The following is a 14877-nucleotide window of genomic DNA, read 5'->3' on the forward strand; positions in this document are numbered from 1 at the left end:
TAGAATTATTATTGCATATTAGGCTTAAATAAAGTTGTGAAAAATAATCTCATGTGCTCTTTTATCTTATAAAAAATTATGTATATGCACATTTCATATAATAACATATATGTATGTATGTGTATATGTTATTATATATTATTATATATTATATATTATTATATATATAATTATTTTCTCTCATAAAATAATAATTATGAATGTTGTAAGTTTTTCTTTTATCATTTTTATTGCCACTATATATATTAAGTTATTTTTATTAAATTGAATATAAAGCAATTGTTTTCATGTGTAACAAATATTCGAAACAATTTGTATTCTCTTACGTGTCAATTTCGGAATTTAATATACACGCACACAGTGTTAGTACAAGCGATGGTGGCGCTATATCATTTAGCGGCCAGTTCTGTCACTTTTGGTTCTTTCGTTCTTTAACCTTAGACGACATGGCTCCGGTAAGTTCTTGCTCCCGTCAAGATACGGCGATAATTCGTAATTACGGCCGAATTCCCTCGAAATAATATCACAGACAGGAAGAGCGCGTTTGACTTGTCAAGTGCTTTATATCGGGTTTTCGTTTTATTCCGGGATTGATTCAATCGAGTCGGATTTGTGTACCGTCCACGTTGGATAATCTTACACGTGTTTTGTGCAGCGATGATAGTCAAAAAGAAATTTTATCTACGAATTTTCAGACGGCGAAGAAAACTAAAGGCCCGGCCAAGAAGCAGGTCCTTCGGGGCAAAGGACAAAAGAAAAAAGTGTCCCTGAGGTTCACGATTGATTGCACTCATCCCGTGGAAGATAACATCATGGATGTTGGCAATTTTGTAAGTTAAATGAAATTATCGTAGCATATATCGTATATAACTGTCGTAATAGTTTCTTTTTCCGATAATAGAATTTCTATATCGGGATATTTATTTAATCTACTAACTATTCATAACCTATATTTTGTTTAATTGCTAACCTCTATATCGAGAACTTTTCAAGTGAATCTCTGTATTAAATCGCAATGTCTGCTTAAGTTTTAGCATTATATAGTACCATTTAAATTAAAAGCGTTATAATAATTTTCAGGAAAAGTATTTACAAGAGAAGATTAAGGTTGGTGGTAAGACCAACAACTTTAGCAATAATGTCGTTTTGGAGCGTAATAAGATGAAACTCACCATTAACAGTGATGTTGATTTCTCTAAGCGGTGAGTAACGTCATATTTCTTTATGATTGATTGAAATAAAAAAATCAGCAGATCTTTATAAATATTAAATAATATTAGGCGTAACCCCTTAGTTATTATAAGCTACAGGAAGAGCGATATTTGCACTGATGTAGAAAACTTTGTTTCTATAGGTATCTCAAGTATTTGACAAAGAAATACTTGAAGAAAAACAAGTTACGTGATTGGTTGCGAGTGGTCTCGAAAGATAAAGAGACATATGAATTACGGTACTTCCAGATCAATAGCCAGGAAGATGATGATGAAGAAGATGCCGAGTAAATTTTTAATTCTTTCCGTATTCAATTACAGAAATGTATCTGTATATATTTCTTTTAATAAATGATAAAATCCATCATTCTTATTTAAATATCAAACAGTTATTAATAGAAAATATTTATAATTTTATTTCTGATAATGAATTATTATTACACATTGTGGAATTCAGATTATATATTTTTATATATTATGTAAAAAAACATTGCGATAATTTTCTTAACTTTTATATCTTTAATTTTCGAGCTAGCGTTCTAGTTAAATTAATATTGATTATTGCATAATCTATTGATTGTGTATTATACAGCCAAGTGAAAAAAATGATACTGCACTGAATTTATAGAATTAGGTGGCAAACATGCATAAATATTTTAGTAAAATACATGTAAGAGGTTTTAAAAAATATTTTAACCTGCCATAAATTGCTACAACAATTTATTTGATTTAGATATAGATTCATATCATATACGACGTTATTTTCCGGTACTTTTCACGCACAATCAAAATTTATTCGCAAAGGAACGAAACTGGTAAAACGTGGTAAAACTATAATAAGTATATTTTCTGTTATCACAGGTTATTGACTAGCAGTTTTCTATTCTAGCCGCTAAGATGGCGTTAATGTACAGTAAATATTTTTTTGGTCTAGTAAATTTGGCGGGAATCCGTTTATATTCATCTACACTCCAATAATAGAAAAAAAAAAAAAAAAGTATAATCACTATGATCAATTACAAAATATGCATACCTGGTGATAATTATGCACTTTTGCTAGAGAAAAATCTTGTGAAATATGCGAAGATGATAGGCAAATCGATATCGTCGAGCAAGCAGGGTTCGTCGATACACCGAAATTACGAATATCGGTTTATGTCGATTAGACACAATTTTGCGTTCAATTTACATTATGACGTACACACTTTACACTCACGATAATCTCCCGCGCGCAAAATTCATTTTTAGACATCGCACTCGCGAAAACTATTCACACACACACACACACACACACACACGGAACGAGATTCGAATGCGATCGCGACGCCTTTCTCGTCACTTATTATTCTTCGTTCGAAAATCGCAATATCGCTGTCGATACTATCGAAGTAGTTCATTCCTAAAATGTCGATTCTCGAAATATATGCGCGGTGACATTCTCACCTTTCCGTGCAGTTGTTCTTCGCGTTATATATTCGCAGCTTTCGTTAACTGCTTCTTACCCGATATTCGGATGATAAAGCAAATGACGCAGGGCGAATTTCTCAAGTTACGTAGACTTTAACGAGATCAGCTGACCAGCTGTCTCCTGATATTATCTCGTTGCATTGGAACGAACGGTGGATCTATTTTCTCACGGCGGAGGGCGCTTACGTAGCGCGATCGAGGTGACACACGGCTATTGTTGTGACAGAAGTGTGCAGAATTTGCGTTCCCGAGAGAGAGAGAGTCCCTCGAGCGTCGTCGTCGCTGCTTTCGTCGAGTCAGCGCAATTGTCGGGTAGAGCGGGAAGAGAACGTGGGAAAAACAAGACCGAGGCTCGCGAGCGCCGTTTGTGTCGCGATCCCCACGCGTAAACGGGGACAATGAAGTTCCAATACAAGGAGGAGCATCCGTTCGAGAAGAGGAAGGCCGAGGGCGAGAAGATCCGACGGAAATACCCGGACCGAGTGCCTGTGAGTACGAGAAACTCGCTTTTGCGTCTCGACCTCGCGCTGGCGGTGACAAAAGTCTACCACGTGCATCTTAATTGCTGTTATTTCGAAAGTTCGAGAACGAAGCGACACGTCAGTAAAACGATCTCTCGGACGAGCCAATCGTGTTTTCGCAATGTGCGTTTCCTGATCCGAAGGGAGCCCAAGGTCGCGTTTTTATTCTGCGTCATATCAGCTGCCCGTGTTTCGTTGACGAAACGTCATCTCGGGGTCCGAGAATTCTTTCCTTTTTCTTTATTCGTGCCGCGAAATTACGTGATTCACGCTATTTTCGCCTTCCTTTTTCGTGCATCCTCCCCCCCACGCGTATTGATCTGTTTTACGTATGTATGTAATCGACGAGGTTCTTTCAGGCCTCTCCAAATATGCGCTGTTACCTGAGCATCGAGATTATTTATTTTTTTTTTTTTTTTTCTATTTATTTCGACTCTTCAACCGAATAAAATCATTCGTTTTCTCGGTCTACACGTGTTCCATGCTCGTCTGAACGAAGACATACTTTTAACTCCATTTTAGAATAGATTTTATAGTAGACTTTGAAAAAGAAGGGGAGAGAGAAACATTGTAGACCTTTGTTTCTCCTTGACAAAAAGATAGTTCCCACACCTTGCTGCTTATTGTTAGATTGGGCTAAAGTTTCCTCTTAGATTTATAGGCACGTAGAACGTCTATCTTTATTAAGCATCATTTTTCCATTAGTTTTACGATTATTTGCTAAGATCGCGCAACATAACATGACAAAGTATATTACTGATTTTTTTTTACACAGTACGAGTTGTCTAGATTTTTATTTCGAAATTTAAATTGCATATACATAATTTAATATCCCTTTTTATAGTAAATTTCAATCTTTAGTTTAGTAAATAAATTAAGAAAAAAATCCAAAAATCAAATATGTTTTAATATTCATAAATCGAATCGCATATTTTTATTGTTCGACACATGTTTCATGAAACAAGAGTCTGATTTGTTAATTTTTTTTTTTTTTCGTAACTATTTATAGTACTTTAACTATCGCTATAAAATTGTTAGCATATTAATTGAATCATGACAAAGTATTTCTTCAGCCAACTCTACAAATCTAACCTCTTGCTCTTTCTTTTTCTCTCTTTCTCTGTCACATGACAGCGTAATTATATGTTAAAAAAAAAAGATTATTTGAGTTTATCACTCATGTGAATATGAATCATCACAGCAATTTCATAGGGGTATCATTATTATTGTGGCAAAATTCTTATTCTACAAAATACATACATCCATCAAGGTCAATATTACAGGTGTTAAACCTGAATCTTGTTATTCAATAGTTGGATAAGGTTCAAACATATGATGTTAAATGCATATTTGAAACTTGTCTTTGATTGAGGCATAAAGCCAGAAATTAAGTCTATCTAAAAATTTTATTAGCTAAGGTTAAAGTTCAATTTATCGAACAAAATAACAACTTTAACGGTATTAAATATATAAAAATTGATAAGGTTTTTGTAACGATAGAGAGCTAATTAATATATTCTTCTAAAATATTATCAACTATATAATTTATATCTTTCTATATTTAAAAAATATTTGAGAAACAAATAATAAAGTAAACAATGTTAATGTTGTTGAAGGTAATAGTTGAGAAGGCACCTAAGGCAAAGATTAGTGACTTGGACAAGCAGAAGTATTTAGTACCTTCTGATTTAACTGTCGGCCAATTTTACTTTTTAATTCGTAAGAGAATTCATTTACGTCCTGAAGATGCTCTATTCTTCTTTGTCAACAACATCATTCCTCCAACAAGTGCTACCATGGGTTCTCTTTATGCGGTAACTAGAATGAGCCTTGTTTATACAATGAATACTAGATAAGATATCTTGACTTTAATTTTTGTACTAATCTTATTTAAATTTTTTAAATCAGGAACATCATGAAGAGGATTTCTTCCTATACATAGCATACAGCGATGAGAATGTGTATGGTCATTAAACTTCCTGGGATGAGCAAATTGCCAAACCGACAAAGGATTCAACAACCAAAATCTACCATCTATCAATGTAGTCTTCATAGACGCTTTCAAAAACTGAGCATACAAAATTACGTTTATGTGAAATTATATGTCAATACTTTACATGAAATTTTATGTCTTGACACTGCACGTTTGCTTCCTCCAAAGAACTACATAACTGTCTTGTAATGATAAAGATGCTTCTTGTCGGTTCCATTCTACCATCTAAAAGGGCTTAGTTCATTGTATAATTTAAGAACAATTAATTTGTGCAGAATTATGTGATTATGTACAACGTGTAGCCTAGCCATAAAAAAAACGAAAAAGAAAAAGAAACAAAAAAAAGTCTTTATATTGTCGATTATTACTACTTACTGTCACATATTACGTTTTATTGCACATTACGACCATATTATTCTTTAAAATAATAGATATCATTACCATTATAAATTTAAAGTATGGTATAGGATTCTATACGTGATATTATTTTCATCAACCTAGATTAGTGTTATTGTATTGTACATGATTTTAACGTTATGATCATGGAAAGGATAAAGAGAAATTGTTAGACGTGAGAATAAAAATTTTCTGTAACGGCTGAAAGATGTACGGCCAATAAAAAAATTAAAACGCGACGGAAACATCCATTTTTTCTATTTTATTAGATTTTTTTTTAAGTCTAATATACCAATCTCCTTCTTTTAGTAGCTTGATCAGTTGCTGACAGAAGTGACATTCCTTTCAATATACCAATACCAGACTTGTTTTGCCCGAACATTCTAAATTTTTAATTTGTTTGTCCCTCGAACACACTTTGCGCTCAATGTATACTTGAAGAACGAAGACATCAGTCAACTTCCTTCTAGCAACGAAGAAACAGTTTGAATATCATAGAAATGGCAAGTTATGAAAAAAACGATACAAACGTTACCTTTAATAGATATGTTAGCCAATTATATAATCTTAGTCAAGAAGACAGCAATTGGATCGTCACAAGTTCTTTTATGATTTTTACAATGCAAACAGGTATTGTGAAAAATAGCAAGTTCTAAAAAAAATCTATTTTCTTTCTAATTGATTAAAATATATAATAAATTGTTTCTTATAATCATCTTTATCACATATTGTGTGATTATGTATGCAGATATTAACAATTTTACATGCAAACTTTATAGGATTTGGAATGTTAGAGTCTGGTTGCGTCTCTTTAAAAAATGAGGTCAATATTATGATGAAGAATGTAGTCGATATAGTCCTTGGTGGACTAACTTATTGGATTTTCGGATTTGGAATCAGTTTTGGTTTGCACGAGCCTAACAACCCTTTTATCGGTATGGGAGGTTTACTCATAGATCCTCCCATTGATGATGAATACATGGGTTCCATCTGTGCCGCGTTTTTATTTCAATTAAGCTTCGCCACCACCTCCACGACCATCGTTAGTGGTGCTATGGCTGAACGGTATTTATATTTCATAAATCTCGAAGACAATAATTGCAGTATATAAATTTTACATTTTATATTTTTAGATGTAATTTTAAAGCATACTGTCTCTTTTCCTTTCTAAACACTATCGTGTACTGCATGCCGGCTGGATGGGTATGGGGCGATCATGGCTTTTTGAAGAACATGGGAGTTGTTGATATTGCTGGTTCAGGGCCAGTACATCTTGTTGGCGGTGTTTCAGGTATAATCACAATGACAAGCACGTGTATTTAGTGATAAATTTTAATAGAAGATAAATATTCGTACAGCACTTGCTTGCGCCATCATGCTCGGTCCCAGGGTAGGCAGATACGACAACGGCATCGATCCTCTGCCGCTTGGATGCCCCGTTAATGCGATAATGGGATTATTCGTATTATGGTAAAACAATGACAGCAGATTACCGTATCGAGAAAACGCATAATAAATACATAAAATGATTGCATATTACGTAGGTGGGGCTGGTTAGCATTTAACAGTGGTAGTACATACGGGGTAACCGGTGACCGATGGCAATATGCCGCTCGAGCAGCCGTTTCTACGATGATGGGCAGTATGGGTGGTGGTTTAATCGGTTTGGGATTCAGCTTGACTAATCCGAATGGAATAGATATCCTTAGTCAAATAAATGGTATTCTCGGTGCACTTGTGGCGATTACCGGTACATGCTTGAGTGATGTAGAAATATAATAAAAAAGATCAACTCGAACCGATTTTTCATCATAATTATTATGCCAGGTGGATGTTTCTTGTATAAAGCATGGGAATCGATAATAGTCGGGATGATAGGTGCTTTTATCACGTGTATCGCAATGCCAGCGTTAGATAAAATTCACATAGACGATCCTGTTGGAGCTGCCGCCACTCATGGTGTGTTAATCCTATAACTTAAATTTTTATAATCTCATAATAATTTTTATATTTATTATGACAGTATAAAAACATTCATGTCTATTTAATACATAGGTGCAAGTGGTATCTGGGGAGTTATCGCTATCGGTTTATTTGCTGATAATCCGTATCCCTTAGATACCACGAGTGGAAGGAAAGGTTTATTCAAAGGTTTGCATACAATGATGATTTTACACGTATTTTTTGTTCCAAATTATCATCTTATAGTATGTAAACTTTTGTAGGAGGCGGCTGGTATCTATTAGGAGTACAAAGTTTATCCGCCCTTTGCTTAATGGTTTGGAGTTTCGTTAGCTCTGTTATACTGCTCTGGGTATATCACATGAGATTTCATTTCTTAAAAAATATTAGATATAAGATGTAATAGACATTTATTTTTTTTTGCAGGCGATAGACAAGATAATACCGATTAGAATGTCGGTTTACGAAGAAGTACTCGGAGCAGATCTTGTGGAGCACAGAATACGTCATTCAAAGGTACAAATTTCATTACGACTTTAATTTCTGTTGTCTATATTTAATCTCTTAATTTATATTTTTATATAAGCCACTTAACTTACGCGAGATGTGTTTGTACAGATAGGTGTGAGTCGTGCTATGTCGGCGCTTCGACCATTTACTATGGAAAAGGAATTAAAATGTGTACCTCCTGTGGGCATTAATCCTGGTAAGACAAAATTATTTGTATAATCTACATTGAAATGCAATATAGTAACATTACTCATGTCTTTGATGCAGGTCATGATTCGTTTCTCGTTCAGCATAAGAATAAAAAATTGGAAAATTTTTCGAATGCTGAAAAGCAACAGCCGCCAAAAAAATTAGAAAATTTTTCAAATGCTGAAAAACAACTGCCGCCAAAAAAATTGGAAACTTTTTCAAAGGCTGAAAAGCAACAGCGGCCAAAAAAATTGGCGACGAAAAATTCTCAAATCAGAACGATCACGGACTCCGCGATATCTAAGGAAACAAAGTCGCACTTTGCTTGGATAGATTAAGAGATAAAAAGAAAGAACTCGTACAACACGAGACTTATATCGATACTTCATCGGATGTAAATTTATTACAAATGTATAAACATATACACGTGCACTAATTTCTAATTTCCTCGCACATTCCCTAATGTCCGAAAAATATGTGTGTGCGGAAGACACATATTCCTTAATAAATATTTTTAAGTTCTTACACATTCACACGCAAATATAATAAATATTGATCGTGCATACACACGCACGCATACGCGGTACAAAGATAAATGGATATGACAAACAAATCACAGGCAAACCGAATTTTAACATGTAGCCTATGGCACGGATATCTTTTCAGTTTAATAACTTTAACAAATTATCCATGATATTAAGATCATCTTGATAAGATAATATTTATAATCGTTATTATTCTCGATATTTATATTATTATATTAATCATTATTATAGGAAATAAAATATTTCCATAAATATTTGTCTTCATAGTTTCATATATATCGAAGACGATTACACATCAGATTATTCTACTTCGTTTATATATTGGCAGGAATTGTTACTGAAAACCATATTCAGCATATTCGTAAAACACTATTCCTTTTTCTTTTTCAAATATTGTACTGATGTATGTTAATATTTACAATTTTATTATGCTTTCACAATATTCCTCTTGATTTTCTATTCCAAGTAATACTTTAAAATTTTCTAAATTGATTTTTAAAAGTTTAATAATGGATATATATGTGTATACTTGGAAGGTTTTGTAAATATTTTGAAAGTGTTAGACTAGAATATCACACCTTTTTCAGATTTATATAATGTATAAATAAAATTCCACGTATTTTCCTATGATTTTTTCGTATGATGTCGTTTTTATGGCAATTATTATTTAAAAGTAGTTAATTAATTAAGTTCAATATATAAAATATGTGTGTCTAAAAAATTAACTGTTGTTTTCTATACTACTCCATGTATATGTAGTATGTGTGGTATACTGTCTATATAAGAGTGCGATATAAAATATTGTAATATCTAAATTTGTTCTACAAAGATTTTACTAAAGTAGGAGACTTACCAATTACATGTAATATGTGTAATGTTATGGAACACAATAGGTTGGATGTGTGTATATGATCGTTGCAACTTTATCATTATTATATACTGGTTAACGCCCACTGAGATACTTCTGTAGGGAGGCCTGAATAATTTTTCACAGCATCCATAACTTGTTGCGATGTTAATGTAAATTTGTAATACTGATATTCCTTTTCAAATTTTGTATTTGTGTTTCCAACTGGTACCAAAATTTCTAAGTTCTACAAAATTTTAATATCTATATTTATCTATTAACTTCTCTTTTAATTCTTAATAAGAAAAAATAGTTTTAATAGCAAAACCTTACCTTGATATGCTCGAAAGCTTTCATGACAACTGGTTTCATGACCGACTGTATAGAGGAATTCTGATTTACAAATTTAATATAGCGATTGTAGACCGCCTCAAAATTCAATGGCTCACCATCGTAAATCTCTGTCTCGTGTTTCATTGCTATGACCTATAATAAACATTGCGACTCTAAAATATTGATTATATTACAAATTAATTAATTTCACAGAAAATAATTGTAAGAAACATACTAAACACATTTCCAAAATGGATAATCCTTCAAGCATCAACAATTTATCATCCTCTGAAAAGATTTTACTCGCTTCCACAAAATCATTCACTTCCAATTTCTGATGCTTCTCGGATAACGTTGAAACGGCGACTGCGAGAAAATTTCTGAAGCTCTTCTCGCTTACATCGATATGATACATTCTCTTAAGTAAGTTTACCATTGTAACATTGCTAGTTAAACTTTTAATGTAGTCATTCCACATAGAACCAAATTGTGGATCTATTGTACAATCATCATATTGTTGTTCAACTTTATTTACGTTCTCATCATCAGGTAAACTGAGAAGATTTTGAAAGAGTTCCAGACGATCATCAAACGCGGACATAGGCTGTTCTGAGGATGATGTATCGCCAGGAAACAAGAATATTTGACGATGTGAAAATCTCGATTTAACTCTCTTTTCCAATAACTCCACAACATCTAATCTACAAGTTATTCCTAATACACATATTGGCACCTGCAAAATTTTTCATTCATATCAAATTTTTACATAAAATCCTTTTTAATCGATACTTTAATATATTTGAATACTTACCTGTGCAGATTGAGCAATATCAAATAGATTATACAATAATGTCTGATTGTGATGTCCACAGAACAAATCAAATTCATCAAGTATAAAGATGACTGGTTTCGAACGTTTTTTATCACCAGATTTTAGGCAATCTAAAAGGAAACTTAGATTTTCTGCAAATGTCCCAAAAACCTTATCACCAACTACATTTTCCAATTGCATCTGACGAGTTAAATCTTTTAGTGCTAAACGATCATCAGTATGAACTAGTCCATGAAGATTCACTATCAATACATTATCTTTAAAGCTTTTTAAAGCTGACAATTCCTTTAAAACGCTATTAATAAGCTGAAATACAAGTTGTTTACAATTATACATTAATTCTAATATATATATATATTTTTTTTTACACATAATTGTGAAAGATAACTATACCGTTGTTTTTCCACTGCCTCTGGGTCCAATTAACAAAGCAGAATTGCTTTCACCCATTTCAACAGTACGTTTCACTAAATCCAATACATGTAGTCGCTCTTTAACATGATGTCTGAACTTGGTTTCAGGACACATTATCCTACGTTTCAAGTATTTTCGTGTAAGCAATATCATATTGTCTTGAAAGTCAATTGCCATATTTTTCTTCTTACTCATTGTTATTTTCAAACTCAAGCTATTTAATAGAAATGGAAGACCTGTAATTAATAAAGTTTATTAAGGTTTTTAAAATATCATTCTTTGGATGCAAACTGATGAATCTCTAGAAATTTCAATAAATTTATTTTTTCAAAAATAATCAATAATCCAACATCAGTCATTATATATTTTATCGTTATAGATATATTACAATTATATTGATATATTACAATTATATTGATATATATATATATAAATGAAATTATTACAATTGTACTTTACCTTTACACCTTAGGATGCAATGTTTATAAATATAACACGTATTAGGGATGCGCGTCAGAAGACATAACCCAATCCTTTACGAACCAAGTTCAACGACTCTAGAAACGTATTTTTTTTGTATAAACTTACGCCAGTTTTATGAACTAAATTTTTTTCGGTTGATTATATCACGTCGTGATATGTCACGGTATTTTTAATGCAACAAATAACGCTGTACGAATAGCAAAAAAATAATCCGGTTGGACGCTGAAAGGAAATAATATTTACTAACCAAACATGGATGATGCAGTGCAACAACCGGAGAAGAAAAATTGTACCTTTTTATTTAAAAAACGTAAAATTCGTAACAACGCCGCGAGAAGGCGAAGAGAAGCGGATGGCGGTGACGGTGAGTCGTTACAATAAATAATCGATTTCAATGTAGACTAATTATAGATATCGCATATCTATTGGATAAGTTTGGTTAAAGGAAAGAATTTTAGGTTATGTCGAAATAAACATATCGTAAATAAATGTTTGCATTACTTTGTACATAGACAGCAGTGAGGATGAGACAACGGTTGTTAAAAAGGAGAAGAAGCAAGACGATCATAATCCTCTGATACAAAGTGTAAGTATTTTGCAATGTGATAAAATTGTAATTCAAAATCTTTTATTCCTCTTTCTTCTTTAAATTATACCATTACAATAAATGTAGTTGAATTTTAAGTTAATCTAGGATATGCGACGTTTTATAAGTCTCGTACAGCTTGATCATAATCTTTGTTATTTTAGACAAATGTAAAGAAGCAAAAAAAAACCAATTACAATCATGATAGTGACGACGATGATATAACTATCTCGTATAAAAGTAGTAGAAGCACTTTGCTAGCTGGCCCAAGTGATCAAGGAGCGACAGCTATTCTTGAGACAGAAACAGAAAAAGACAAAGATGCGCAGGCATTATTTGAAAAAGCTCAAAAAATCAATGAGGTATTTTGAATAAATTATCCATTAGATATATTAATTAAATTTAAATTGACTTATCTGAAGAAATAAAATGAATAATGTTGCTTTTATTTCAATTATTAGGAATTAGAAGGCAAAGAGGATGATAAAATTTATAGGGGCTTGAACAATTATGTACAATATTATAAAAAGAAAGATACCGCAGCTGGAAATGCATCCAGTGGAATGGTACGTAAAGGACCAATTAGAGCGCCATCTAATCTTAGAGCAACAGTGAGATGGGACTATCAACCTGATATATGCAAAGATTATAAAGAAACTGGTTTCTGTGGTTTTGGAGGTATATATGATTATAATTTATTTTAGTAGGTTTTTTTAAACAAATGTTATAGTAAAAATTTGTTTCTTTTAAATTTTACTTTAGATAGTTGTAAGTTTCTTCACGATCGGTCAGATTATAAATTAGGATGGCAATTAGAAAGAGGGGCTGCTACAGGAGAAAATGATAATAGTGGAGATGAAGATGATAAAAAGTACGAGATTGATAGCGACGAGGATAACTTGCCATTTAAATGCTTTATTTGCAGAAACAGTTTTACAGATCCAGTTGTTACAAAGTATATATTCAATAATTATAAATCAATATCATTGTTATATAAATACTTGAATACTTAAAAAGGGCTAATCTATTTGTTTTGTTTTAGATGCAAACATTATTTTTGTGAGAAATGTGCTTTGGAACAGTATAAGAAAAGTACACGATGCTATGTCTGTAACACTCAAACTAATGGTCTTTTTAATCCTGCAAAAGAACTCATTGCACGAATAGAGGAAAAGGAAAGAACTGTAGCAAGCGAAGACTCTGATGAAAATTTAAAAAAATAAAATCTCGTATTTCCAAATGTATAATTTTGTAATGACTAATGTAGGAGATGAATGGATAGATGGAGTGATAATTTTTAAGAATTGTAAGTGTTAGAATGTTTTAGTATATATCAACAGCATAAATATATATAATGTATTATATTTTGTAGGTCATTTAAACAATCCTTTGGATAAGTTATCAATTTTTTTTCTTGGGGCTTATTCTTTAAACAATAAATATAACTTTCGAAAATGTATCAAATCTGTTACGAATATTTTGAACTAATAAAGATATGTACATAATATACTTTATAATAATGTCATATACATAACAAGAAGAAATTACGTATATTATTCAATCACAGAATGCATTATGCATTCACACATATAGGACTATATATAGTACATATATATATCTATAATTTTAAATGAGTACTCTGATATATACACATATGATTTACATATATCAACAGAAGTATAAAATTCATAAAATACCATTCATATTTTCTCAAAAAAATATTTAAAAAATATATATAATATATATATATATATATATATATATATATATATATATATAATTTAAGATATTACTTTATTACATAGTAAAATATAAAATTTTAAAAATATGCTTCTTGATATTTTTATTGCATTTAAAATATGATATATATATGTATATGCCTGGAATTATAGTCTCTTCGAGCTTAAAAACCGCTAATAATTATCGGGCTAATAATTCGCAGGGAGAACTCTATTTGGGGCGAAGGCGCTACGTGTTGGGGCATCGCGTCGCAAATCGATACACGGCGCAGGCGGCGTGTCGACGGCAGTGTGTATGCAGAGCGGTAGTGTTGTTTCCCTCGTACCGTGAAAATGTCACGATCGCTTTTCACGGGCCGGGACCGAGTCCCGGTGTCCCCGCCTTGCTCGCAGCGCGCGATCACGATATAGGAATCGCGTGGAGACAAATTTGACGGCAGCGATCTCATTCGCAAAGACGTGTTGCAACCGATCACCGTGTTCCGCGGCGAGATCACCTCCTGTTCCGCCGAGAATCGATCCTCGACGAAAGGACACGGCGCGTAAAAGGACGCGAACTCTCTACGAACTCTGGTGTGGTCCTGGACTGCGTCGCATCTTCCGACAAAGCGAGAAACGTTGTTATCCGCCGAAAGTTTGTTGCATCCACATTTATAACGAGAAGATTTGCACACTCGAGCGTGACGTTGATTCGCTTCGCGAAAGATTTAACGCAGTGATTGTTCCGCGTTGAGGTAGGTCTTGGCGTCGTGACGAATTAAGGGAGAGAGAAAGAGAGATGGGAAGATTCTAATGAAACATATCTAAGATCAACTTTACAAAAAATTATAATGTGATTAAGATATTCTC

The 14877-nt window shown here is 32.7% G+C and overlaps 5 protein-coding genes across 7 annotated transcripts; 4 read left to right on the forward strand and 1 right to left on the reverse strand.

The window, feature by feature from the left end:
• The first annotated feature begins 391 nt into the window (after positions 1–391).
• On the forward strand, positions 392–1575 carry LOC140666199 (large ribosomal subunit protein eL22). Its single transcript, XM_072893120.1, has 4 exons — positions 392–455; positions 696–830; positions 1081–1202; positions 1355–1575. The coding sequence occupies exons 1-4, from the start codon at positions 447–449 to the stop codon at positions 1500–1502; spliced, it is 414 nt and encodes a 137-aa protein (XP_072749221.1). The 5' UTR covers positions 392–446; the 3' UTR covers positions 1503–1575.
• Positions 1576–2881: 1306 nt separating this feature from the next.
• On the forward strand, positions 2882–5837 carry Atg8a (GABA type A receptor-associated protein autophagy-related 8a). Its single transcript, XM_072893121.1, has 3 exons — positions 2882–3166; positions 4816–5013; positions 5108–5837. Exons 1-3 carry the CDS (start codon positions 3077–3079, stop codon positions 5171–5173), a joined length of 354 nt encoding a protein of 117 aa, XP_072749222.1. The 5' UTR covers positions 2882–3076; the 3' UTR covers positions 5174–5837.
• Positions 5838–5971: 134 nt separating this feature from the next.
• Positions 5972–8856, forward strand: Amt (Ammonium transporter). The gene is made up of 11 exons (XM_072893113.1): positions 5972–6218; positions 6368–6653; positions 6722–6879; positions 6947–7058; positions 7133–7338; positions 7416–7547; positions 7644–7739; positions 7814–7902; positions 7977–8066; positions 8169–8256; positions 8328–8856. The coding sequence occupies exons 1-11, from the start codon at positions 6089–6091 to the stop codon at positions 8585–8587; spliced, it is 1647 nt and encodes a 548-aa protein (XP_072749214.1). The 5' UTR covers positions 5972–6088; the 3' UTR covers positions 8588–8856.
• A 100-nt stretch (positions 8857–8956) lies between these two features.
• Orc4 (origin recognition complex subunit 4) lies at positions 8957–12062 on the reverse strand. Of its 2 annotated transcripts, none has more exons than XR_012046726.1 (7): positions 11680–11818; positions 11200–11456; positions 10786–11112; positions 10210–10707; positions 9975–10127; positions 9648–9888; positions 8957–9570 (listed from the first exon to the last, which is right to left on the reverse strand). XR_012046726.1 is itself a non-coding variant. In XM_072893114.1 (7 exons), the coding sequence occupies exons 3-7, from the start codon at positions 11413–11415 to the stop codon at positions 9727–9729; spliced, it is 1356 nt and encodes a 451-aa protein (XP_072749215.1). In that variant the 5' UTR covers positions 11416–11456; positions 11680–11777; positions 11951–12062; the 3' UTR covers positions 8957–9726. The 2 variants fall into 2 exon arrangements, 1 of the variants encoding a protein (XP_072749215.1); XM_072893114.1 differs by adding an exon at positions 11951–12062 and having other exon boundaries at positions 8957–9888; positions 11680–11777.
• On the forward strand, positions 11934–13803 carry Mdlc (RING finger protein mdlc). 2 transcript variants are annotated; one of them, XR_012046727.1, is made up of 7 exons: positions 11934–12067; positions 12216–12289; positions 12454–12651; positions 12751–12967; positions 13052–13244; positions 13332–13595; positions 13662–13803. XR_012046727.1 is itself a non-coding variant. In XM_072893116.1 (6 exons), the coding sequence occupies exons 1-6, from the start codon at positions 11956–11958 to the stop codon at positions 13510–13512; spliced, it is 975 nt and encodes a 324-aa protein (XP_072749217.1). In that variant the 5' UTR covers positions 11934–11955; the 3' UTR covers positions 13513–13729. The 2 variants fall into 2 exon arrangements, 1 of the variants encoding a protein (XP_072749217.1); XM_072893116.1 differs by having other exon boundaries at positions 13332–13729.
• The last annotated feature ends 1074 nt before the right edge of the window (positions 13804–14877 follow it).

The sequence above is a fragment of the Anoplolepis gracilipes genome, chromosome 5 (assembly GCF_047496725.1).
Source record: "Anoplolepis gracilipes chromosome 5, ASM4749672v1, whole genome shotgun sequence".
NCBI classification, from domain to species: Eukaryota; Metazoa; Arthropoda; class Insecta; order Hymenoptera; family Formicidae; genus Anoplolepis; species Anoplolepis gracilipes.

Excerpts from the sequence above, each read along its gene's own strand:
- LOC140666199 (XM_072893120.1), top strand. Across the intron at positions 831-1,080 it reads TCATGGATGTTGGCAATTTT|GAAAAGTATTTACAAGAGAA; the intron begins GTAAGTTAAATG and ends AATAATTTTCAG. Across the intron at positions 1,203-1,354 it reads GATGTTGATTTCTCTAAGCG|GTATCTCAAGTATTTGACAA; the intron begins GTGAGTAACGTC and ends TTGTTTCTATAG.
- Atg8a (XM_072893121.1), top strand. The coding sequence starts at position 3,077 with ATGAAGTTCCAATACAAGGAGGAGCATCCGTTCGAGAAGAGGAAGGCC. Across the intron at positions 3,167-4,815 it reads AATACCCGGACCGAGTGCCT|GTAATAGTTGAGAAGGCACC; the intron begins GTGAGTACGAGA and ends ATGTTGTTGAAG. Across the intron at positions 5,014-5,107 it reads CCATGGGTTCTCTTTATGCG|GAACATCATGAAGAGGATTT; the intron begins GTAACTAGAATG and ends TTTTTAAATCAG.
- Amt (XM_072893113.1), top strand. The coding sequence starts at position 6,089 with ATGGCAAGTTATGAAAAAAACGATACAAACGTTACCTTTAATAGATAT. Across the intron at positions 6,219-6,367 it reads GATTTTTACAATGCAAACAG|GATTTGGAATGTTAGAGTCT; the intron begins GTATTGTGAAAA and ends CAAACTTTATAG. Across the intron at positions 8,067-8,168 it reads ACAGAATACGTCATTCAAAG|ATAGGTGTGAGTCGTGCTAT; the intron begins GTACAAATTTCA and ends GTGTTTGTACAG.
- Orc4 (XM_072893114.1), bottom strand. The coding sequence starts at position 11,415 with ATGAGTAAGAAGAAAAATATGGCAATTGACTTTCAAGACAATATGATA. Across the intron at positions 10,708-10,785 it reads ATATTGCTCAATCTGCACAG|GTGCCAATATGTGTATTAGG; the intron begins GTAAGTATTCAA and ends AAAATTTTGCAG. Across the intron at positions 10,128-10,209 it reads CCATTTTGGAAATGTGTTTA|GTCATAGCAATGAAACACGA; the intron begins GTATGTTTCTTA and ends TGTTTATTATAG.
- Mdlc (XM_072893116.1), top strand. The coding sequence starts at position 11,956 with ATGGATGATGCAGTGCAACAACCGGAGAAGAAAAATTGTACCTTTTTA. Across the intron at positions 12,290-12,453 it reads ATAATCCTCTGATACAAAGT|ACAAATGTAAAGAAGCAAAA; the intron begins GTAAGTATTTTG and ends TTGTTATTTTAG. Across the intron at positions 12,968-13,051 it reads TGGTTTCTGTGGTTTTGGAG|ATAGTTGTAAGTTTCTTCAC; the intron begins GTATATATGATT and ends ATTTTACTTTAG.